Here is a 25143-nt window from a genome sequence, read left to right on the forward strand (position 1 = left end):
CTTGGCAAGGCTACACCTGACATATGAATTTACCAGCCTTTCTGTCATTTTTCAACCATTTACCACCACCAGGGCAGTGCCAGACAATCTGCTATTTGTAGAACAAGATGATCACACTCAAATGTAATGCACATGCTTTTCTCTTTCTTTTATTGTTCACTTTTTTCCTCCCACTCATAGCATGTTGCATTTAGCGACGCAGTAAAACAAATTAGGATTTGCTGCGTGTCCATTCCTCTGAGTTCTGATGTTAAACGTCTGCGTCCGGACCGGGGAGCGGAGAGCACTGTACCGAGTTACGTGCTGCAATTGCACTGTCGTTAACTACAGGCTCTGCGTGATTGAAATTAGCATAGCATTAAAACCAAAATCATGATCAGAGACAGGCTGGATTTAGCAGAGGAGGATCATCTTAACTGTATTCCATATGCGCCTGCACAGCATCTTACTTTTCCGAAAAAAAAAAAAAAGGAGGGAGAACAGTTGCAGTGTTCTGGAGCAATTTCCTGCGCATTTCAGCGTGGCCTGCACTCTATCAAAGAAAACTGTCATCCTCCCCTGAACGCGTTTCCTCGCCACCGCTCATGTCACTATTATTAGCAAGCCTTTGAACCTCTTGGAGCTCCAGTCGGTTCCAGGTGGTCCAGGATTTATTTTCGCCCAAACTTATTTTGTATGCAGTACATAAACACAGCTCCCAGCTTTCTCCTATTCACACAGAAAAAAAGCGAGGGATAAATACAGAAGGCAGAAAAGGAGAAAGAGAGATAGAGTGTGAGAGAGAGAGAAGACTAGAAAAAAAAAAAAGGCCAGCTCTGTCGAGAGTTGTACAGTTTGCCTGCTTTTACTAAAGAAGGCTCTTTCTCCTGAGCTTGCTGACAAAGCAATGCTATCTCACTCATCCGGTCTGCCTCTGCTCTCCTCCTGAAGAGCTTCCTCTCCGAGTCCTGAACACACCTCTCCGCATATAAAAGCCCTTTTCACACGTGCCAGTGTAAACAGCAGCAGGCTGCCAGCGAGCCTGAAAAAAAGAAAAGAAAAAAGAAAAAAAACATTTCTGATATGCTCTCACTTATGATCTGTTTTGTGTGTGCCTCTTATTTGTATTTCCAAATTGCAACAAATCGATAGCAGCTCTTAGACGTATTCCTATCTGATTCCAATTTGATCAGCTGGATGCTGAATTGTCTCGGCTCTCCGCCGAGACTCCAGCTGCAGACATAAGCTCGGTAAAGTGTCCCCGGAACGCTTCAGACATGTTTTGATGTATGAACTCATCAGTTTTCCAATATTTTTCCCAGAGACGTTTTTTTTTTTATGCTGCGTAGATATGAAACACCTTGTTTGATCCTTTCTCTCTGTTCCTTTCTCTCTCACTCCCTCACTCCCTCTTTTTATTTTCCTCTCATGCTCTTGCTCTGTCTTTCTTTCTCTCGTTCTCTGTACGTTGCTTGAAAATTTACTCATCTATCTATCTATCTATCTATCTGTCTGTCTGTCTCTCTCTCTCTCTCTCTGTCAGAAACATGATGCTCAGTTCACAGTGATTCAGCTGGTGGGAATGCTGCGTGGTATAGCATCAGGTATGAAGTACCTCTCAGACATGGGCTACGTCCACCGAGACCTGGCCGCCCGCAACATCCTGGTCAACAGTAACCTGGTGTGCAAAGTGTCCGACTTCGGACTGTCCAGAGTGCTCGAGGACGACCCAGAGGCCGCCTACACCACAAGAGTGAGTGAGAGATTTGATTTAATCGACGCATGCTCTGCTCCAATCGAAAAGAAAAAAAAAAAAACACCAGCGTTTGTTTAAGCCATAAATTCGTACAAAAACTTTCTTTCATGAAAGATTTACAAAAAAAGGGCTGAGCACAGCAGAAGACCAGTTGCTTAAAGGGGAAGTCTGTTGAATTGTCAATAGTTTTACATTATTCACTGTGAACAAAGTTGTTCAGAGGGGTTTGATGTAAAATGGTGCGATGTAGAGAAACGTACAAACTTAAACAACTTTACAGAAATCCCCCCCCCCCCCCTCTGAGATCATGTTTAGTTAAAAAGGTGAAAAAAATGATGGAATTTATTTTACAGGGGTTGGACAATGAAACTGAAATGAATATTTTAGTGTGGGAGGTTTAATGGCTAAACTGGACCAGCCTTGTGGCCAATCTTCATTAATTGCACATTGCACCAGTAAGAGCAGAGTGTTCAAAGTTCAATTAGCAGGGTAAGAGCACAGTTTTGCTCAAAATATTGCAATGCACACAACATTATGGGTGACATACCAGAGTTCAAAAGAGGACAAATTGTTGGTGCATCTGACGTCTTGCTGGCGCATCTGTGACCAAGACAGCAAGTCTTCGTGATGTATCAAGAGCCACAGTATCCAGGGTAATGTCAGCATACCACCAAGAAGGACGAACCACATCCAACAGGATTAACTGTGGACGCTGTAAGAGGAAGCTGTCTAAAAGGGATGTTCGGGTGCTAACCCGGATTGTGTCCAAAAAACATTAAAACCACGGCTGCTCAAATCACGGCAGAATTCAATGTGCACCTTTAGAAACAGTGTTTGTACATGGCAAGTTTGAGCAAGGCATTTATCATTCCTTGGTTCACTGTGTCCTGTGTATACTGTGAATATGCCATAGATGGCATTACCATCCGGGTAGACAGTGCAGTTCCTTTACCATTTCTGTTTTTTGTTTTTTTTTAAGTATGTTTTACAACTTTGAACTACAACTAAAGTGTTGTAAATCAATGCATCAGGTGTCAGGCAGCACATCCGTAACTGTTTAATGGACTAACCTTTTGTCAGGGAGCTTTTTTAGATCCATCTTCAAGTATCTAAATCCTGTAACCACCACTGTGAACACACACACACACACACACACACACACAGATTATTTGCTTGGTAATTTTTTCTACAGCAGCAGATCTCACTTCAAACCTCTGGAAATGACCTTGTTTAAATCTGATTGGCTTATATATGCAGAAATGTTGAACATTCAGTGGAATTCAGCTTTAACATAACATCCTAGATCTGTTTGTTTGCAAGTGAATGGGTGATCATGAAAACGGCTGATCGGCTGTATCTCGTCTCTAAGCTCATTTCTAGGGGCTAGTTGCTATGAGACTTGAAGTACCTTTCTTCTCGCTATCTCCCCTTAGCCAGCCAGCCTCTCTGTGAGTAACTGTGTGAATTAATGACCATATGTGTCATTCTCACGCACATAAGAAGGCTCGGTGCTGCAGAGCAGATAGCCACCATATAAATAAAATCTGAGGCTGATAAGGCATAACGTAAATCCAGCGAGTGACTGCCTAATTTAGAGTTCTGCTTTTTTTTTTTTTTTACCCCACACCTTGCTGATTGATATACGGCGTGGGTTTGGAAGAGGATTTTGGGAGTTTATTGCATTTTTTCCTTGGAGGAAACCAAAGATGTTCCCCATCATATACTGTTAGCTATCAGCTTTCCGCCTTCTACTTAAAAAATATATGGCTTGGGAGTAACGCTAAACTCCCCCTTCTTTCAGTCTTCTTTCCCCAGTGCGTTGCCTCATTGCTTGGCTACAACAGCTCCAAAATCCTTGAGGATGGCGACCACTTCCACCTTCCCCCTCTATTAAATCCAGTGGACTGTAGGCATGGAGGGCATGTCAGATTTTACATTTATTAGCCGTAATGTTGGTGCTCGGAGAGCCGGGGCTGTTTGTGTGCGCTCACTGGGGAAACCTGCATGCAAGTGGGTTTATTTTTCGAGGGCTGTGTGTTTGGAGAAAGCAGGGCAGGAGTTGTGTGACTTGGCTGGCTAGCCGGTTGGCTTTGGCTCCACCGGTCCTCCCTTTCTTTCCACCCCTGCTGTAGCCATGAAGGCTGAGCCCGGAGTAACTCCAGCAGCCTGCCTGCGAGCTCAGGCTGAGCTGGGTAAATACAGCGCAGCTCCTCAGGGAGGCCACTCTGCAGATGAAAGAAGCCCAGCCAGCGTTAAGAGCCCAGACCAGGATCAGCACAGCTATAGCCACAGCCTTGTGTCTCGTGTCTCGAACGCTAGTTTCTAGCTAGATTCTGTTCAAATGCTGATACTACCTCTGCAGAGATTATGTCAAATAGTATGAGTTAATTCATTACATGCATAGCATGCATGCATTACCTGACATATCCCCCTCCCTCAGCAGCGGGGGCTGTGAAACATGTGTTACATGTGGCCTGTTTAAAATGTGTTGTTAGAATGACTACATGCAGATTACCCAGATTTCGCACTGTAATTTGCTGTAAGTGTTCCTGGCTCGTGTAGGTTTTACACTACTAGACTGCTACACGCTTATTTTGCACGTTCTTTAATCTACAAAGCAAACAAGAGCCCACAACTAACAAGGCCTCTTTTTTTCCCCAATGTTTTTTTTTTTTTTTTTTTGTCTTCAGGGTGGCAAGATCCCAATTAGGTGGACGGCACCAGAGGCCATCGCCTACCGCAAATTCACCTCAGCCAGCGACGTGTGGAGCTACGGCATCGTGCTATGGGAGGTCATGTCGTACGGAGAGAGGCCTTATTGGGAGATGTCCAATCAGGATGTAAGTAGAGCGGCGTCAGCATGGCAAGCTAATGAACTTCCTACTGTGAGAGGAAGCGAGGCGTAGAGAGGACAGGTGGCTATACGAAACCTGTTACTGGTTGGTTGGATGGTTGGTTCAACAGAGAGCCTGAACAAAGTCACCTGAACGCTTTTAGGGATGCAGACAGAGACAGAAGCGTTCAGAGGTCTTATTAAAAAAAAGAAAAGTTGCAGTTTTAGCAACATAATATATCTCCATAAATCTGACAAAGGTATAATAATTACTCCAGAATCTGATTGATGTCTGTGTTTCAGCTTCTATATGTCTTTGCTCTGCCTCGTTTTTGAAGCACAATGACTTCATTCTGCAGAAATGGGTTCATAAGAGTTTACTTTGACTCAATTACAGCAGCTTTGATGATCAGTGGTTGAAAAGAACTGACAGCATTGCTCGACATTGCCAGTTCTGTTGCTCTCTACACTTGACTACAGTTGATTTCATGTTGTTAGTTATAGAAGAAAGCAAATCTGTTTTGCTTTCATCCAACTCATCCAGCTCAGTCTGCCTGCAAGCCAAGTAGAAAAATTGTCCCTAGGAACTATAAAGAAGAAGCTAAAACAGGAAATTGACAGAATAGTTCAATAAGATTGCTCTCCTCTACATCATAAAGCTGGCATTTCATATCCAGACCTCGGCTTTGTATTGACATTTACCGCGTCTCTTTTGTGGATCAGGTGATCAAAGCGGTGGACGAAGGATACCGTCTCCCCCCACCCATGGACTGCCCCGCAGCCCTGTACCAGCTAATGCTGGACTGCTGGCAGAAGGACCGGAACAACCGGCCCAAGTTCGAGCAGATTGTCAGCATCCTGGACAAGCTCATCCGTAACCCCAGCAGTCTAAAGATCACAGCCAACACCGCCTGCAGGTAAGCGATGGTTCATCCACCCACTGCATCCAGAGGGAACAGCTCAATGCTGAACATGGTGCTCTTTATGAAACGCCACCCACTCTTGTTCTGCTCTGGGTCACATCCTGCTCATCGGTGAAGAGCTTTCACATGAACCTCAACCAGAGGAAACGCTCCCTTCCTCCCTTAAATTAGACTTGCGTCCGTCCTTCTGGTCCATGTACGTACATTTCCATCTTGTCCATCTAGCCACTGCTGAACATTGTACTCCAGTGTCTCCAGCTGTGTATACAAGATCAATATTTGCTGGAGATTATTATTATAATACATTTTTGCTGGACGAGACCTGTTTGTTTTCGGAGCCAGTTTTCAGTTATTGTCTTCAGACAGAGAGTGCAGTGCAATAAACAGACATTGACTTCCTGACAGACATTCTCTGGATTCAGGATGCTGTCTATATTTTTGTTTGAGTTTTTCAGTTTGTGTTGTCTTTGTCCTCAAGCGAAGTTGATTATGGATGGAATTTTGCTTTTATAGTATAAACTTCCTGTTTATAAAAATAGGATACATAAAGACTGGAAGATTAAAATATATATCAAAATATTATAACGAAAATTATTTTACATAAATTCTTTTATAATGCTTATACACTGACCTGCCAAATTTCATGTATTGTGTCATTGGGTCTCACATAAGTGTTAATGTCCAAGAAAAAAGCTAAAGAATGCTGCATTGACTTGTGGGACATGTGAATCAGACCTCCTGCATTGACTGTGGATGTGATTTCTGCACTTCCTGCACTTCATTCCCTTCACTTCATTCCCCCAGATGTGGTCTATCACGATCATTACCACAGACTGTACTGTCCTCAGCAGGTGATGTCTTCTATAATAAATTCCCAATATACTTGTGACACAGTGAATCCTTCTGGTACCCCTTACTAGCCCTCGCTCACACTTCAATAATTCATGTTGGACAGTGTTCAGCACTACTTACAAGATAACACCTCTCAAAACGTACAGATTTCAAAGCTGTCGCCTGAAGTCATAAAAAAAAGTAAAAAAAAAAATACTGATATACCATGACATTTTTTTTCACTGATTTTTTGACTGGCACATGGCAATTGGTTTTACTGTCATCTTTATTTCATCTGTCTTCAGTACTGTGAATATCTAGCAAAATAAAAATGCATTTTGTTCACTTAGTTTTATTAGTGACTGAACAAGGACAGCAGAAAAAAGGCGGCAAAAAATGTCAAAACAAATAAGCTTAATTTGCTGTTCACTTTTCTTTCTTTTCTTTCTTTTTTTGTCTTATCTGTGGTTCATGGCCTTATCTTACCTCAGTATTGGCAGAGCTTACTGTACTAGTATGTGTAAATGTAGATGGAAACCAGGGTGAAAAATCGAGAAGGAAATGTTCATCTGGCCAGTTTTTGCTGTTTGCTGTAATGGCACTCAAAATCAAAGGCATAAAAAGCATAAACAGCTGCGTAAACATGCAGTACATCTACACTACTACTGGTCAGCGGACAGCCTGCTGTTTTTCCGATGTGGATGTTGATGATGTGTGCAGTGTAGCAGTCTTTATTATAGTGTCTTTATTACAGGGATGTCCGACTGCATAACAGTGACTAATGATTTCTTTACAAAGTGCAAATAGGTCCCAGGGAGTTTGCATATAATTTTTCTGATTGGCTTTTAACACGGCTGGCCAGCGAGCAGCAGGCCCGGCTGATTTATTGCTCTCCGAACGAGACACGCTCCGAGGTGCCGGCGCTGCCGGACTACAGCCGCAGCTGCGCCTGCTCCCATGCACCTCATTTATCTACATGCCGTAACGTGGTAATAGAGCAGCAGTGCAGGCTGCTCCGGCTCTAGACCCCAGGCCCTGAGGCCTGACCCTCAGCTGGAGGGGCGAGAGTGATCTGCACAGCACCATTCAGATCGTAGGAAGTGAAATGTGGGTGCAGGCACCCTGCTTCCCTTCGCAGCCAGAGATGCGTTCACGTCCGTGACGAAACTGCCCAGATGTCTCTCCTGTAAGGGCCGAGCTGCGTCCTCCCTCCTTTGCTCTGTCCCCTCGGGAGCTTTAAAAACAAGATACTATGCAGCCTCAGTTATTTAGAGGTCAGTACACCAGTGGGGAGAGGGAACAGACAGAGAGGCGAGTGTTTACCCCTCTTCCTCTCCCACGTGTCTGTTGCACAGAGAGAAAGCGCTCAGAGTGGGGGAGCCAGCAGATTTTGAGACACAGGGGTTTAGGCTATCGCTTACATTCCCAACAACAAAGATGTTTCTTTTCATGTTTGACCTTCTCTCGGTGCCTCGTGTGTGTGTGTGTATGTGTGTGTTTTGCTGAGAATTCAGCGTGGCTTCTAAAAAATAAACCTCTGCATCAAAACAGAAAAAAAAAACACAGAGGTCATCCATAGTTTACTTGTATCCTCTGTAGGTTTAAGGGCAGAGCTGTGAGTGATGCGCTCAGATCAATAACTTCAGTGGATCACGCTTCGGAAACTTACCGTACAAGTACTGTTCCAGCCTTGGCCTGCGGAGATAGATAGATAGAAAAAAAAAATGAGATCATCTGGTTCAGCACACAAATCCTCTGCTCATAAGCCTACAGGCTCTGTGTGGCTCTGTGTGTGCTGTTGTCTTTTGATAACCTGATGTCTGCCACAAGACATAAGACTTGCGCTTTCCGCAGCAAGATGTCATTTATAAAAAAATAAAAATCCTACAGAGATCTTCAAATCGCGCCCTGCAATACAAATTACCCAAACATTTTATATATATATTTTTCCCCACAGCTATTAATTCACTTAAGGCTTGGATGTACTGCTGCAGGGCGAGTCTTAAACTGAATGCTGAATGTATTGTATGATGTAAAATCCATCTCTTCGGCTTCGAAAACCTGAACATCTACAGACGACGTTGTTGTCACTTATCCCACTAATACTCCAAGACTACATTTGACCTCCACGGCCTGCCTAGACGCTGCCTTTTCTGTCATCGAATAATAGTCTGAAATTTGCCATTGAAAGCAAGTGGCTGGAGGGTATACTTCCTGCTATTATAATTTGTTTATTTGTGTTACTATTAATAGCCATCTCCAGGGGGACCCTAATCTCATTTCCCTCACTATGTTCCCCTGGTTTTGATCAGGTGTTCTTGTCCCTGGGCTGTGCATTGCAGATGCTGTTTTTCCTTAGCCTGGCAGCAACCTTAGTATTTATAACACTGGCTGATTTGTTAGCACACCCGCCCATCATTGTTCATTCGGACCCACTAAGACCTGACTTGAACTCATCTGTGAAGTCTTGAAAGAAAACTTTCTGCAAGAAAAAAAAATGCCAAAGCTATGTTTTATTTTGACACAATTTTAAAGACTTAAATTAGATGTAGGGTGCTTTCACATCTACCTTGTTTGGTCCGGACAATGGGACATTTCAGTTTGGTCTCAACCAAAATAACTAGTATGAAAGGTGTCGTGATCCACAGTCTGCACCAAAAGACCCAAATTTGGTCTAAACCAGAAAAGATAGTGTCAGTCTGGTTTAATTAAACCATGGTTCAGTTTGTTTGCAGCTTGAGAACATTTTCTTGATTGGTTTGGACTTTTGGACCAATTACAGGAAAGTGAGGGAGGCTGTCGTCACCCGTTAAGCAACAGGATGGTTGTTAGTAGAAGTTAGTAGAATAGTTGGTGGTCATTCATAACGATAATGCACAGTTAAATGAATAGCAGATTTAAAAAGAAAAGCTGTTTAAGGCTAAAGAGTGCAGATACTTTGTTTTCTATAGATATAGAAGTAAGATATATGTAGAATCAACAGCTTTAATATTTCTACTATAGTCAGAAATAAGTAACTGACATATCTGTTGTGAATAAACAAAAAATGCACTGGCAGCTCTTGTCAGTAGGGCTTTAGCCAGTACATCCCTTTTTTAATTGTGCAGACCTTCACAGTGTTTGTGTTTGTTTTGGCCTCTGACTTCGCCATTTCCCAACACTAACCCCACCCCAGCGAATGAGCGGTGCTGCAGCATGGAAGCTAGCAAGCTGGCTGGTTCAGCTGAATCCTTAGTTGCTACACAGCCTAAAAAGCCTCAGTGTGTCTCAAAAAAGACCACCGGTATGTCATAACTGAGAACTAGATCAGGCTGCAACAAGAAAAACGGTAGGCTAATCAAATATAGATGTATATGTTTTCTGCTCAGTTAAGCAGTATATATTACTAGGACCTGTAAAGTAGTAACTCCAACTCTATGGTGTAAATCGTTAAAGCAGTGGGATCTTTCCGGTATAACAGGCTTGGCTTAGGTTAACGCAGCTAGCGGTGCATTAAGCTAAGTTAGCTTACTACAGATAAAGTTCACTGATGAGCTGATGAGTTTATAATGTGCAAACAATAAACAAATTCATTAGCTGATTAACTTACAGAGTATGACTTAGCGTTGCTTGCCATGGTAGAAGTTACTCGTCTTGCACTGGATGCACTGTGTAGATTCAGCCTCCTCAACTTGGCAACCAGAGTGAGCTTCACATCTGGGGAGGTGTGTGCGGGGCAGACAACTCTGTCAACTCTGTGGGGTTTCGAAATCGGACTGCTGTAGCTATTTCACACTCTTGCTCTCATTTCCTACAGAATGCTCCTTTAAGTATCTCATATTTATGTAATTGTCTATTTAGCTTTTTGTAGCATCAAATCTACATATTTCTAACATTTGTTTTTCATATATCTGTTTAAGATCTGCACATAAACAAAGGAAACAAGCAGAGAACTGGTCTATACATATAAAAAATGTGCAAACAGATGGCTATACTTTAAAATAAACTTTCCAATATGTATTAAATTTCAAGGGAATGCTTTCCATAACATGGATGGAGGAGAGCAGCCCTGCTTCTCCACAGGTATTTCCTTATGGAGACCCCACAACCCAGCAGAGCAGAGGGATTTTTTTTTTACTGCTTGTGTTAGCTCTGTGCTGCATGCACTTTTATTACCGTAGCTTGTTTGCTCAGTAGTCACGTTGTTCAGGCCTGATGTGAACTGCAGACCCCTGAACATCTTCATGCATTTCCATATTTCTCTTCGCTAGTTGGGCTAACTAGCACCTGATTAGTGTGAAAACACTAATATATATTTTTACTATATTTTTTTGCATAATGTAGTTTCTGAGAAAAATTGTGTCCACATATGAGGACTTTAGTTTTATATTTTGATAGAACACAATAATGTCACAATTAGTAATGATGTGCAAAACATTTGTTTTATGCCTGAATAGAGCAATTTTTTGCCTGAGTGCAAAACAAAATACTAGAATCAACAATTGTGCCCCTTTTGAGCAATATGGCTCATTTGCTTCAACATGAATATATAACAAAGTAAAAAACATAAACATTTACTCTATTTACTTTTCATTTAATTTCCTGAACAAAACTGTAATGAAACTGTAACGTGTTAATGTCATGGTGTGCACAGAATACAGACACTCGCAGATGCAGTAAAACGGGTTGTTTATTAAAATAGCAGGCAGAAAAAAGGGTAGTCGTACAAACAAAGTTAGAGCACCGGTAAACAGAAGCAACGTAGGGATAACCATACCATGAGTGAGATACAGTCCAGAGTTCAAACACAAGCAGGCCAACATCAGAGGTAATCCAAAATCGAAAAACGTGAAACAGTCCAGGTCATACACAAAAATATCCACAATCAGAGATAATCCAAAAATCGGCGTCGAGAAAAAACAAAACAAGGTCATACACGAAGATAACAGAGACAATAGAGAGTAACGCTTAGTAATGAGGAAAATCCAACAATACCCGGCACAGAAGTGTGTGAGAGGTGTCCTTAAATAGTGCCAGACTAATATTCGGGGCTTCCTGGTTGGAGCAGGTGAGGTGACGTGTGACTGGGTGTGTGCGTGTCAGCGGGTGGTGCGTTCTGGGTAATGTAGTTGTTAGACTGAGAACCTCTGTCAGAGCTGGGTGTGTGAGAAACAGAGGAGCTAACAGCACCAGATGTGACAGTACCTCCCCCCGAGGGAGTCGGAACGGGAACGGAACGAGGACGACCACGACGACGCCCACCCGACGGACAGGGAGTACCGGCGGGAGGAACAGGAGTAGCCACAGAGGTGCCGGACAGGCGGGGGTTGCGGAGCTGGGAACCCCGATGAACCGGAACCGACGAGGAAAGTGAGCGCTTGGGACGCCCACGGGGTCTAGGAGCAGGTTTGCCCGGATGACTAGCATGAAATTCAGCCAAAAGAGCCGGATCCAGCACATCACTGGCAGCAACCCAAGAGCGCTCCTCGGGGCCGTAGCCCTCCCACTCAATGAGATACTGGAGCCCACCGCCGCGCCTGCGAGAATCCAGCACCTCTTTCACCGCGTAGGTGGATGAAGCCTCCCCCTCCACAGCCGCGGGCGGTACGTCATCCGGAAGACCCTCTGCGAGTGGACCTGGGACAAGAGGTTTCAGGAGAGATACATGGAATGAATTATGGACTCTATACTGGGCTGGAAGTTCAATCTTATAAGTAACTTCGTTAATTTGAGACAAAACCTTGAAAGGCCCAATATACTTAGGCAGAAGTTTCCTGCACTCCCCCTCAAACCTCAAGTCCCGGGTGGATAACCACACTCGATCCCCGGGTTGATACTGGGGGGTACTGCCTCGGTGTCTGTCGGACTGCTCCTTGTATTTGCGTAACGCCTCCGAAACCTGCTGGTGAGTTTCCTCCCACACCTGCTCGCTCCGCTTCATCCAGTCGTCCACCGCAGGAACCTCAGAGGACACGGCTGTCCACGGAGCTAACGGAGGTTGGTAACCCAGAACGCACTGAAACGGTGTGAGACCAGAAGTGGAGTTAGTGAGAGAATTCTGCGCAATCTCAGCCCATATAAGGAACTGAGACCAGTCAGAGGGGTGCTTATAACAGTACAGACGGAGAAACTTGCCTAATTCTTGATTAACACGTTCACATTGACCGTTACTAGTGGGATGGAACCCTGAGGTTAAACTAACATGAACACCCAAATGTTCAAAAAATGCTTTCCAAACCCTGGAAGTAAACTGAGGACCCCGATCAGAGAGAATATCCTCTGGAATACCATAATGTCTAAACACGTGTGTGTAAATGGCTTGTGCAGTTTGAAGTGCAGTGGGCAGGGCAGAGAAAGGAATAAACTTAACCCCCCTGGAAAATCTATCCACAACAGTGAGTACTGTGGTGTAACCCTCGGAGACAGGTAAATCGGTGACGAAATCTACAGCTATGTGAGACCAGGGTCTTTCTGGTACAGGTAGAGGAACAAGCTTACCGGCTGGAAGGGTTTTTGGGGTTTTGCATTGAGCACAAACGGAACAGGAGGAGATGAAAGCGTGTATGTCAGCTCGCATGGTTTCCCACCAATAGCGAGCTGATACTAGCTGCAGAGTGCGCGTAACGCCGGGATGGCCCGAGGTGAGAGCAGAGTGAGCCCAGCTAATAAGACGATTTCTAAATTGTCCAGGAACGAAAGTTTTGTGAGAGGGACACCCCTCAGGAGGCGGTGAGTGCGCTACACTCTGTTGAATGAGATCATCTAATTCCCAGCGAATAGCTGCAATTTTGACGGCCGGAGGAAGAATGCGTTCAGGTTCGGAAGACTGAGATGCGCTATCCGGAGCAGTATAGACTCGGGATAGCGCGTCTGCCTTAGTGTTACGGTTGCCAGGGCGAAACGAAATAGAGAAATCGAATCTAGAGAAAAATAATGACCAACGAGCTTGGCGAGGATTAAGACGTTTGGCAGAGCGTAAATACTCGAGATTCTTGTGATCAGTGATAACAGTAAATGGGTGCGCGGCCCCCTCCAGCCAGTGACGCCATTCTTCGAGAGCCAGTTTGACAGCAAGAAGCTCTCTATCCCCTATGCCGTAGTTGCGCTCCGCAGGAGACATTTTTCGTGAAAAGAAGGCTATGGGATGCATTTTAGGCGGAAACCCACTACGCTGTGACAAAACAGCCCCTACCCCAGTATCAGAAGCGTCGACCTCGACAACGAACGGGAGTTCGGGCTTAGGGTGAGCTAGTATAGGCGCGGACACAAATGCAGTTTTAAGCTTATTAAAAGCTTGCTCAGCTTCGGGGGACCAATTCAGGATCTTAGTGGCTTTCTTGGTCAGAGCAGTAAGAGGGGCAGCTATACCACTGAAATTGCGGATAAATCGCCTATAGAAATTTGCGAAACCTAAAAAGCGCTGGAGATCCTTAATAGACTGCGGAACGGGCCAGTCAGTGACAGCTGAAACTTTGGTGTCGTCCATCAGGACGCCTTGGGAGCTAATAACATAGCCGAGAAAGGAGACTTGTTGACGGTGAAATTCGCATTTCTCTGCTTTGGCATAAAGGCTATTCTCCAGTAAGCGTTGGAGAACGGAACGTACGTGGATCACGTGAGACTCAAAATCAGCTGAATAAATCAGAATGTCGTCTATAAATAGAACGACGTATTTCCCAATCATATCCCTAAATATGTCATTCATGAATGACTGGAAGACTGCCGGGGCGTTAGCGAGACCGAAACTCATCACTAAATATTCGTAGTGCCCATTAGTAGTGGTAAAGGCAGTCTTCCACTCGTCACCCTCACGGATACGAATTAAATTATACGCGCTGCGTAAGTCTAATTTCGTAAAAAAGGAAGCTTCACGAAGTTGCTCGAGAGCGCTGGGTATGAGGGGTAACGGATACGCAAATTTCTTAGTTATGTCATTAAGCCCACGGTAGTCTATACAGGGTCTCAACCCCCCGTCTTTCTTCTTGACAAAGAAGAACCCTGAACCAACCGGAGATTTAGACGGGCGGATGAAACCCTGAGCGAGTGCCTCCTCAACATAGTCTGCCATAGCCTTCTCTTCATCGAGGGTGAGGGGATAGACTCTAGCTTTGGGCAGCGTAGCTCCCTCCACTAGATCTATAGCACAGTCATAAGGACGGTGTGGAGGCAATTTAGTGGCATTGGCTTTGCTAAAGACATCAAGAAAATCAGAGTATTCAGAGGGGATAACAGGAGTATCTACTGCGTCAGGACTTTCTACCGAGGTAGACTGTAAAGCTAACTCATTAAGAGCTAAACAATGTTCATAACAAGAGGGAGACCAAACCGTAATATCACCATCAGTCCAGGAAACCACAGGATCATGAAACTTGAGCCATGGCATGCCCAAAATCACCGGGTGTTCAGAGCAGGGAAGCACAAACAGGGGCAGTTCCTCGTGATGCAGAGCGCTGGCTTGAAGAGCGACGGGAAGTGTCTGACGAGTGATAGCCTTGGAGCGTACAGTTTTCCCATCCACAGCGTGAATAGAAATGGGACGGCGCAGGTCACGGGTAGGGATGCCATGTTCCTTGACCAGGTCCCAACTGATGAAGTTCCCCTCCGACCCGGAATCTACAAGCGCTGGGACACAGAACATACCAGTGGGTGAAGAGATAATAACGGGTAACGTAAAACATTTAGCTTTGTGATTAGAGATAGAATTACGTACCACGTTAGCGCGTGGAGAGCCCCCCACGCGCTTTCCCAGGGCTGGAGCCTTCACGGATCGGGTCAGGAGACCACATGCAGCTTTGCGATGCCCAGCCTCTCCACAGTAGAGACAAAGATGGAACCGAATGCGGCGTTGGCGTTCCGCTGGAGATAATCTGGACTTTTGAACATCCATGGGTTCCACTGTGGAGTCTGATGAAGCGTGAGGTAGCTCTGCTGGAGTGGGTTGTACGTGGAGGTTGGTCTTGGTTTGGCGAGAGAGCAGCTGGTCTAACCGAATGGAGAGGGAAATCAGCTGATCCAAGGTAAGGGATTCATCCTTGCATGCTAACTCCTTCAAAACTTCAGGGTTAAGTCCATTCTTGAACACAGAGATGAGTGCAGCGTTGTTCCAGCCACTGCCAGCTGCCAGAGTGCGAAACTCCGTGGCATATGAAGCAACAGTTTTTTTGACCTTGTTTTAACGCCAGTAGAAGCTCTCCAGAGGATTGTCCGTAGCGTGAGTGATCAAAAACTGCTCGAAACAAAGTCAAAAACTCCGAATAGCAGGTTTCAGAAATGGTGTCCCAAACCGCCGTAGCCCAGTCGAGTGCTTTACCAGACAGCCTCGAAATAATAAAGCCGATCTTAGCTTTGTCTGAGGCGGGAGAAGCGTTACTAAAAAATACGGAGCATTGTAAGAGAAATCCGCTGCATTTCTCCGGGGAACCATCAAAATACTCCGGCTTGCACACCTGAAAGCCGGAGACAGGAGAGCTAATGATGCTAGTGTTAGCTACAGGGCTAGCGTTAGCTACAGCTAAGCCCTTGAGGTGCTCGAGAATGCTAGAGAGCTGCTGCTGCTGGTTAGCTTGCTGGCTAGCTAACTCAGTAACGGCGTGGGTCACACCGGCGAGTGTTTGCTGGTGCTGACCGAGCAATCTGCCTTGATTAAACAACCCTGATCTTAGCATATCCGCATCTGCTGTCTGATCGAGAGAGGCCGGGTATTCTGTCATGGTGTGCACAGAATACAGACACTCGCAGATGCAGTAAAACGGGTTGTTTATTAAAATAGCAGGCAGAAAAAAGGGTAGTCGTACAAACAAAGTTAGAGCACCGGTAAACAGAAGCAACGTAGGGATAACCATACCATGAGTGAGATACAGTCCAGAGTTCAAACACAAGCAGGCCAACATCAGAGGTAATCCAAAATCGAAAAACGTGAAACAGTCCAGGTCATACACAAAAATATCCACAATCAGAGATAATCCAAAAATCGGCGTCGAGAAAAAACAAAACAAGGTCATACACGAAGATAACAGAGACAATAGAGAGTAACGCTTAGTAATGAGGAAAATCCAACAATACCCGGCACAGAAGTGTGTGAGAGGTGTCCTTAAATAGTGCCAGACTAATATTCGGGGCTTCCTGGTTGGAGCAGGTGAGGTGACGTGTGACTGGGTGTGTGCGTGTCAGCGGGTGGTGCGTTCTGGGTAATGTAGTTGTTAGACTGAGAACCTCTGTCAGAGCTGGGTGTGTGAGAAACAGAGGAGCTAACAGCACCAGATGTGACAGTTAAACTCTTTTGCCACCACTAGTTAATAATGGCCTCATACGAGGACACCAGGTGTAGAGCAAAATTTAGTGTTGTGGTCCTAAAAAAACGAAATCTGGGTCCTAGGAGGTTAAAGTGCTACCATAACCTCAGGTTGGATTTGGGCATAATCTACTGGACAGTTATGATGAAATATAATGTATATTGTCTGGTGCTCTTTTTTTTTTTACAGTGAAAAGACTTCTATACATTATAGTTGAGAAATGTGTTTACTTGTCATTAATAGGGCTCATCTCCATGTCTCTACATCTTTATATCTCATCTACTAGGCCTGTCAACCTGCTTCTGGACCGGAACAGCACAGACATGACCTCGTTTGGCACCATGGGCGACTGGTTAGAGACTGTAAGGACGCTACCCTGTAAAGAGGCCTTCAGCGGCGTCAGCTACAGCTCGTGTGACACGCTACCTAAAACCTCTGCAGAGTAAGCTCACCTTCTTCTTCTCCCACTGCACTCTCTCTATACACATGCGTGCACATAAGCAGGACACATATTGGAAATGCTTCAGTGTTAGTGAAGAAGAAACACTCACTCATTTTTTTTTCTTTATTTATTTTAAAGAAATGGTTGACTGCATGTTTAAATAATTGATATTTATGACAAAAAAAAATCCTGTTACTAGCACTCATTTCTGTTACTGGAACTCACTCCTATTACTTTTTGTGTTTTGAGTAAAAGGATTTAAATAGTCAGGAATGAGTTTTTAGCATAGAATTAGCAAAAACATGAAAAATAACTAAACGGTGGCTATGCTAATAGCATGAGCACATTCTAGTAATTAGTGCAAGATTCTGACGGTTTCACAGTTTATTTTTTTATTTTTTGCATGACTGGGCTTTAATATAGGTTTGTGACTTACTGTACTGTTTAATATAAGGGTACCACTTTAAAATATGACTACCTTTATAAAGGGTTTATAAACGGTTTACAATTAGTTTATTAATGGTTATCAATTAGGTTGTAAATGCCTTAAAAATAATTAATAATCAGTTATAACACATATGTAGAAAGGGCAACAATATAGATGGCTATGAGTTCACTATTTGACAAACAACAGGTCATTGTTTCCCGTTCTACATATGTGTTATAACTGATTATTATTGATTTTTAAGGCATTTACAACTTAATTAGTAACCATTAATAAACAAATTGTAAACCATTTATAAGCCCTTTATAAAGGTAGTCTTATTTTAAAGTGGTACCAATATAAGTACATAAAATATAAAACACTAAGGTTTCAAATTAAAGCTTTGATTACTATTGGGTTTACTTAGTCCCACAAAATTAAACAATATATGAAGAAATCAGACTTCATTAGCAGAGAAACAGCTGAAGAATTTAAACAATATACCTTAAAAAGAGATACACCAAAACCTTCAACACAACTTTCTTTACAAAGTATGAAAAAAATATTTTTAATAGTTCCATAAACTCTATAAATGGTAGTAAAATAGTCAGTGTTTAAGTATTCAAATAGATATTTCTCAAAAGCTCTATTGCACAAGACATAAGTTTAATATAAATTTACTAAATTATGTTATTCCTGAAGCCATTCGAGGCATTACAGTACTAAAATCAGCCAAAATCCCCTTCTTTCTCCAGTCAAAAAATACATTCGAAACATAATTCAAGCTACAGTATTAATATATTTAACAGGGCTAGACCAGTGTTTGATTCCACACGGCTGCGTCTCCTTCTCTGATGGTTCTGTTGCGCATGACGCTCCGCAGCGCCCTCTAGCGGTATGGCGGTATGAGAGAAACGCATACCGGTTCTAGTTTCCCCAGCACTACTAGTAATTTTCCCAAAATATGTAGTTTAAAAATAAGCAATATATCAGCAGCGTCAGCTACAGCTCGTTTGACACGCTTCCTAAAACCTCTGCAGAGTAAGCTCACCTTCTTCTTCTTCTCTCACTGCACTCTCTCTATACACATGCGTACATAAGCAGAACACATATTGAAAATGCTTCAGTGTTACTAAAGAAGAAACGCTCACTGTAGGTTTATATAGTAAACACCCGGTGATGTATTTGGCATACGTCAACCTCTACATCTCCGCTGCTTTTGTAACGGCTTGTAGAGCTGGTGAGGGTTGAACACAGCAGGCGTTAGATGTGTCTAACAGCTCCATCAACTATAGCAGCAACAAATCCAGACACACAAAAAACTGTTTGCCATTTTTACGAGCCTGTCACATAGAGACAAACTTTCAGCAGTCTGTAAGCAAGTCGGACGAGAAACGCGAGTGTGGTCTCTTTTTATGTGTGTACTGAAAGCTACGGCCACCCAAAAACACTGAACAGAGCAAAAGGACCTATTTACAAATCTGCGCCCATTAAATATTGAGGCCAGCTCTGGTTAATCTTTTAAACATGGTTACCACATTCTGATATTAATCAGCAACGACCGAGCTTTAGTCACGCTTCCTTCTGTTTGCAGTTTAACATATGTGGAGGAGCGTCTTCAAGGGGGAAAATCATGGGCTAGTCGTGAACAGGTCCAGCGCAGCTTCTTCATTTCACTTCTCCATTTCTCTGAATAATAAACTGCATAAAAAGCTTTGCCGGATCTGGGTCTGTGGGAAAGAGTGTGTAGGATCAGGGCAGCATTCTTCCCCCAGCCTGCGTAACATCTGCAGGGACGCGTTTTCCACTCAATTGATAAGGTATTTGACAGCGTAAATAATGTGACATTCACAATCAAGATGATCAAAGCCACGGCTCTCGGAGTGGTGGTTTTGTTATACTGCACGGTACCCTCTGGACCCAGCAGTTAAACAGCGAAATGCCAGCCCCTGAGAGCACTTTATGCATATGTTTGGTTCAGATGTCTGGGTAAATAATTGCATGCAAATAGCGAGAGAAATGCTCTCCCTCACCCGTGACCCAGATCGAGTAGCTTAAGATGCAGGTTGTCTTCTCACAGCTTAGCCTTATATGGGGAGTGGACTGCAGTGCTGTAGGACAGAGGAGATATCAGACAACAGTGACAGATCTTTGAATTTACTAACAGAACCAAATGATTTTTAAATTACTTCTCTGTAGCACTCAGGGCTTAGTGCATCGGCAAGAACTTGACGATACAATACTTGTCACAACAAAAGGGGTTACCAGGCAGTGTATTTCAATAATGTTATATGTTGAAAAATAATAGTTTTGCAATTGTTTATAACACATTTTGGGCCATTCCACCAAATGGGTGCCATTTGCTTGTTGTAACTCTTCCAAATTAAACTTTTATTTTAATTTTTTTTTAACTCTGAATCTAATAAAACATGTACTTAACAATTTGAAACATGTACTGGTCAAACTGAGACAGCTTTACCTATTTTTTACAAGGTTTCTAATTCAAAGTTAATAAAAAAAAAAGAAATGGCGGCTATGCTAATAGCATGAGAACACTGAGCGCATTCATTTATATAAAGTTAAATAAAGTTATTTTGTGCGCACATTTACTGTATACATGTCATTTCCTGGGGACAGAAATGGCACCCATTCTGTACTTTTTATACAATCATAACAGTGGGATCTAACAATGGTGTTTTAAACACAATCTTATAAAAACTAAAAAACATTAAAAACCAATACTATGGTTTTAAAAATCTATACAGGATTGGAAAACACAATATTTTTTTACGCTACTAGTAGTACTATATTTTGAAACTAAAAATCAAAACACTGTTAGTCTTCCTGGTCAGTCTTTACACTTATTCTGGGGTCACTGAAACATAGAAATTACGTGTATATTATAAATCCAAAAAATACCAAACAAGGGAGATGTTGGGTATGTTTAAGCATATGGTTTATATTGTACATGGTTTGCCTTTTTTCATAGTTAAAGGCTCAGATTCACAGTGTGTTCTTAAGAGGATAATAGAAGCTCTCTCTCTCTTAAAATTAGAGAAAAAATTCTGTTTCTGCCATTTTACACAATGTTATTCTACTTATAGATTGAATTATTTTATAAATAGCTCTTATTTTGAAAAGAATGGTGTCCAAAGCTTAAGATTCATAAATGTTTTAACATAAACTACCACTGAGAGAAAAACATTTGTTCTTCAGTCACATCTTGGTGATTATCTGAATTCTCATCTGAATATACAGCTCCAGGAAAAAGATACCACAAAAATTATAATAAAACGTAACTTTTTTAGATTTTACCAAATTAAAAACCTCTGGAATATAATCAAAACCAAAATAAACTGCTTGAATTTTTGCACCAGGACTTTCATAAAGTTATCCAAAAGCAGTGTGTAAGACTGGGGGAGGAGAACATGCCAAGATGCATTAACATTGTTGTTCTACCAAATATTGATTTGCAAAACTTGTTTTCTTTGCATTATTTGAGGTTTGAAAGATCTGCATCTTTTTTGTTATTTTATCCATTTCTCATTTTCTGCAAATAAATGCTCTAAATTACAACATTTTTATTTGTAATTTGCGAGAAATGTTTGTAGTTTATAAAATAAAACAACAATGTTCATTTTACTCAAACTAATACCTATAATTAGCAAAATCAGAGAAACTGATTCAGAAACTATTCTTTTCCAGAGCTTTATAATGAATTATTTTAAAAGGAGCTCTTATTTTGAAAAGAAAATTACGTCCAAAGCTTAAGATTCATAAATGTTTGTCATAAACTACAACTGAGAGAAAGCGAATGCATGCAGTATAGTTTATTCTTCAGTCACATCTTGTTTTTGTGTTTAAAGGTTTCCAATTTCCAGTTGGTTATTATCTGAATTCTGCTCTGAATATATGTTTACATGTGTTTAGAAACTGTCAAGCTGCATCCAGCCACAACAGTAGCCGGCTGTGGCAGTACTGGCCTCTTTTTCCATAGCCACAGTCAACATGGTAGCACTCACAAACCACAAATTTTAGATGTAGGCATATACAGTATATACACCCATCAGCCATAACATTAACACCACCTCCTTGTGTCATTCAGCAGTGCAGTGACACTGAAGTGGTGGTGTGTGTGTTGTGTGGTGTGGTGTACTGGTAGAATTGGACCTGCCATAGCAGTGCTGCTGGAGTTTTAAACACTGTGTTCACTTACTGACCTGCACTCTGTACTTATAGAAGTAAAAAAGTGCTCCTGTATTGTCAGAGGAGCTGATAAATTGGAAAAAAGGTGGAGAAGGTGGTGTTATGTTATGGTTGTTGATTGTACACTTTTATGTGCCAAATGTAACCATGAAATTGTTCCTGTTCACTGGAATATAGTTATATATTATATAATACAGCTCTGGGAAAATTTTTAATTAAGAGACCAGATTCAGCTTATTGTTAAAATAACAAAAAAGATGCAGAGCGTTCAGACTTAAATAACGCAAAGAAAACAAGTAATTGTTTTCATATTCATAAAGTTGCAAGAGTTCAGAAATCAATATTAGGTTGAATAACCCTGGTTTTTAATCACAGTTGTCATGCATCTTGGCATGTTCTCCTCCACCAGTCTTACACACTGCTTTTGGATAACTTTATTCCACTCCTGGTGCAATATTCAAGCAGTTCAGCTTGGTTTGATGGCTTGTGGTCTCTTATTTCCAGAGCTGTATATTAATACATGTAACGACTTTAATAATGACTCTCATCAAATTTCACATTTAACAACAACATTTTAGTAATCTAAAAATGTCATGTCACCCAAAACTGTTAAACCTTTAAAAGTTGTTGTGGAAAATTGCATAATAAGGCCTCAGACAACAGCGAAAGGCCATAGGCTGAACAGAAGCAGGCAATTACTGTGAATAAATTACACTTCAGGTCAGAAAATACTAAAACATTTCCTTCAGCCAACTATTACAGTACAATCAGTTCAGCCGGAAGTGTTGCTTCATTTATGGGTGAATGTGTTGTTAGGTTTGTGTCCACTATTTCAGATTTTGTGTGACAGGCAGATAAAAAAATGTAAAAAAAATAAATAAATAAATAAATAAATAATACATTTATTCTCTCACTAGACTCCAGAAAACACACTGCTTAATTTGATCATTGTCAGAATATTAGGTTGTCCTGGTGAGTACATGACATTAAATACTATCGAAGTGGACATTAAGAATTTTTAAAAGGCAATTATTTAGATTTTTATATTAATTTTTTTTTTTTTTTTTGTCCCTGAAGTTTTGTCCCTGAAGTCATTTACTGGCTATTTGAAAACATACTACTGTATATGAAGTCATGTGACTCACTAAATGAGTTGAGGCAAAATGTTCAAATAATCGTGATACTCATTTTGTGCCACTGATAAAAAGATTAATAATAGTAATTAGGAATTAATAACTATAAGTAACATTAAATGTCATCGAACTTATGAATGCATATGTTGTTATAAAAAAGGGTTAAATCCTGCATGAATAAAACATAAATAAAATAAAACCGCTTTTTTTAGTCAACAGTAATATTTTGGGCTCTCCTTACTAAGTAAAACATAATGACAATATTAGAGTCAAGAAAAATGACTGGCGTCATATCTACAGCTCTGGAAAAAAACAAGAGACCACTTCAGTTTCTGAATCAGTTTCTCTGATTTTGCTATTTATAGGTATATATTTGAGTAAAATTAACATTGTTGTTTTATTTTATAAACTACAGACAACATTTCTCCCAAATTCCACATAATAATATTGTCATTTAGAGCATTTATTTGCAGAAAATGAGAAATGGCTGAAATAACAAAAAAGAAAACAAATTAATATTTATAAAGGTTTATAAATATTCTCCTCCACCAGTCGTACACACTGCTTTTGGATAACTGTATGCCACTCCTGGTGCAAAATGTACTGTGTACCCTGCAGTCCATTAATGCAGGAACAGAATTATATGCTTTGATACGGTTCCATAGCAGTCCATAGCTGAAAAGCAGCTTTACTTCAAGGTGATTTACATCCATAAATGGTGAACCGTTAAAGCTTTTTATTATTTCTTACCTATCTTTATTTCTAATCTATCTACAATCTTCATCTCTGTTGTCTACAAGCCTGCATCCCACAGCTCCTTTAAGACTTTTTAATGCACTTTTTAGCACACTGTAGCCTTTCTGTGAACTCTGTGTTTTTGAGGATTACTAGTGGTTTGCATCATGTAGTCCTGAAGGGTTATGCTGGTGCATTCTTCTGTTTATGATACTGTTTGACACATCTGTGCTTTAACCTGGAGAACGTTCTTTATGATCCATTCAGTTTTTATTTTTATTTTTTTTATTATTACTCACGGTTGAAAGTGATCAGTGATCCAGTTTCGTGGTCTCCTGTGGTGTACCAAATTCTATGTAATGGCTGAGCTCACCAAGAAGTGGCTTTTTGATTTTCTTACCAATGTATAAAACAGCTGATTTGAAAACCCCAATGTTTGACTGTGTGTGATTGGTTTATTTTGAAATTTCGACCTCAGATTGGCCTGCCTTTTTGCTATTGACACTTCTATAGTCCTCATGTTGAAAGACAATGGTAATACGCTCCAGATGCCACATCTAGAGTCAACTTTCAAGGTTTTTGTTAGCTGTGTCGTTCATAAGCTAATAATGCAGTGAAGACAGCTAAGAAACAGCTGAGCATACATATTGTATTGTCTCTGTATATTGAAAAGCTGTTATTCTTCCATAGTTCACCCAGAATGAAAGTACATAACCTCAAATCACATCATTGCTTCATTTTAAATCCAGTACAGAGCTGAAACAACAACAAGCCTACCTCTGTCCAATTACTCACAGACTGCAGTGTATAGCTAATTGGAATGAGTAACTGGCAGAACTGGCAAAAACTGACATTCCTGTTAAATATCACCAACATCTGCTGTGGGGACACATTAATGTGTGCGTGTCTTTGCGTGTATGTGTGTGTTTTGTAAGTAACAGTGCACTCTGCTCTGTTTTCTGTCTAAACAACTCATTAGGTTGTTGTTTTTATTGAGAAAACGCTCCTGATAGTATTTTTATTTTTCTCATGCACTGTGTACTGTTAGTGCCAGTATTAGACAATGTAGCATTCACGTTGTACATTCTGTTTCAATGTAAAGCTTTATTTAATGTACATACTGGATGCTGTTAGAACTGATTTATGTTTTTTTACTTTTTATTTTATTTCTAACAAGAAGGTAGAGAAATTAAAAGCAAATAATACAAAAAAAAATGCAGGGAAAGAAAAAAGAACAAAGCCCAGAAAGGACTTACACAAAGTAGAAAAAAATAAATTGAATTACTTAACAGTCACAAAAATTAATCACAGAGTTATATATTTAGTATTCAAATGAGTTAAAAGGAGAGTTGATGGGTTTTAAAGTTGTGTTTGATGCTCATGAGGCTTGTAGGGGTTTTTAGAAGAAAAAAAAAAGTGAAGGATCTCCATGAAAATGTGTAAACTGTCTAGGGCTGGTGTGGTGCAGTGGATAACACCACCACCTGCCAGTGATGTATCATGAGGGAGACTGGGGTTCAATTCCAGGTTTGCGTAACTTTGCTGCGCTACACCAATAAGAGTCCTTGGGCTAGACTCCTTACACTACATTGGTCCGCCTCTGTTATAGG

General features: G+C 41.5%; 1 protein-coding gene across 3 annotated transcripts in view; it reads left to right on the top strand.

The window, feature by feature from the left end:
• epha3 (eph receptor A3) overlaps nucleotides 1-25143 on the top strand; it is a 158389-nt gene that overhangs the window by 127959 nt on the left and 5287 nt on the right. For all 3 annotated transcript variants that reach the window (XM_049485063.1, XM_049485064.1, XM_007251746.4), the window contains exons 13-16: nucleotides 1523-1732; nucleotides 4426-4575; nucleotides 5292-5485; nucleotides 16880-17035. In XM_049485063.1, the coding sequence (XP_049341020.1) occupies nucleotides 1523-1732; nucleotides 4426-4575; nucleotides 5292-5485; nucleotides 16880-17035 (710 nt within the window). The remainder of the gene's footprint in view (nucleotides 1-1522; nucleotides 1733-4425; nucleotides 4576-5291; nucleotides 5486-16879; nucleotides 17036-25143) is intronic.

Source organism: Astyanax mexicanus, chromosome 11 (assembly GCF_023375975.1).
Source record: "Astyanax mexicanus isolate ESR-SI-001 chromosome 11, AstMex3_surface, whole genome shotgun sequence".
Lineage (NCBI taxonomy): Eukaryota > Metazoa > Chordata > Actinopteri > Characiformes > Acestrorhamphidae > Astyanax > Astyanax mexicanus.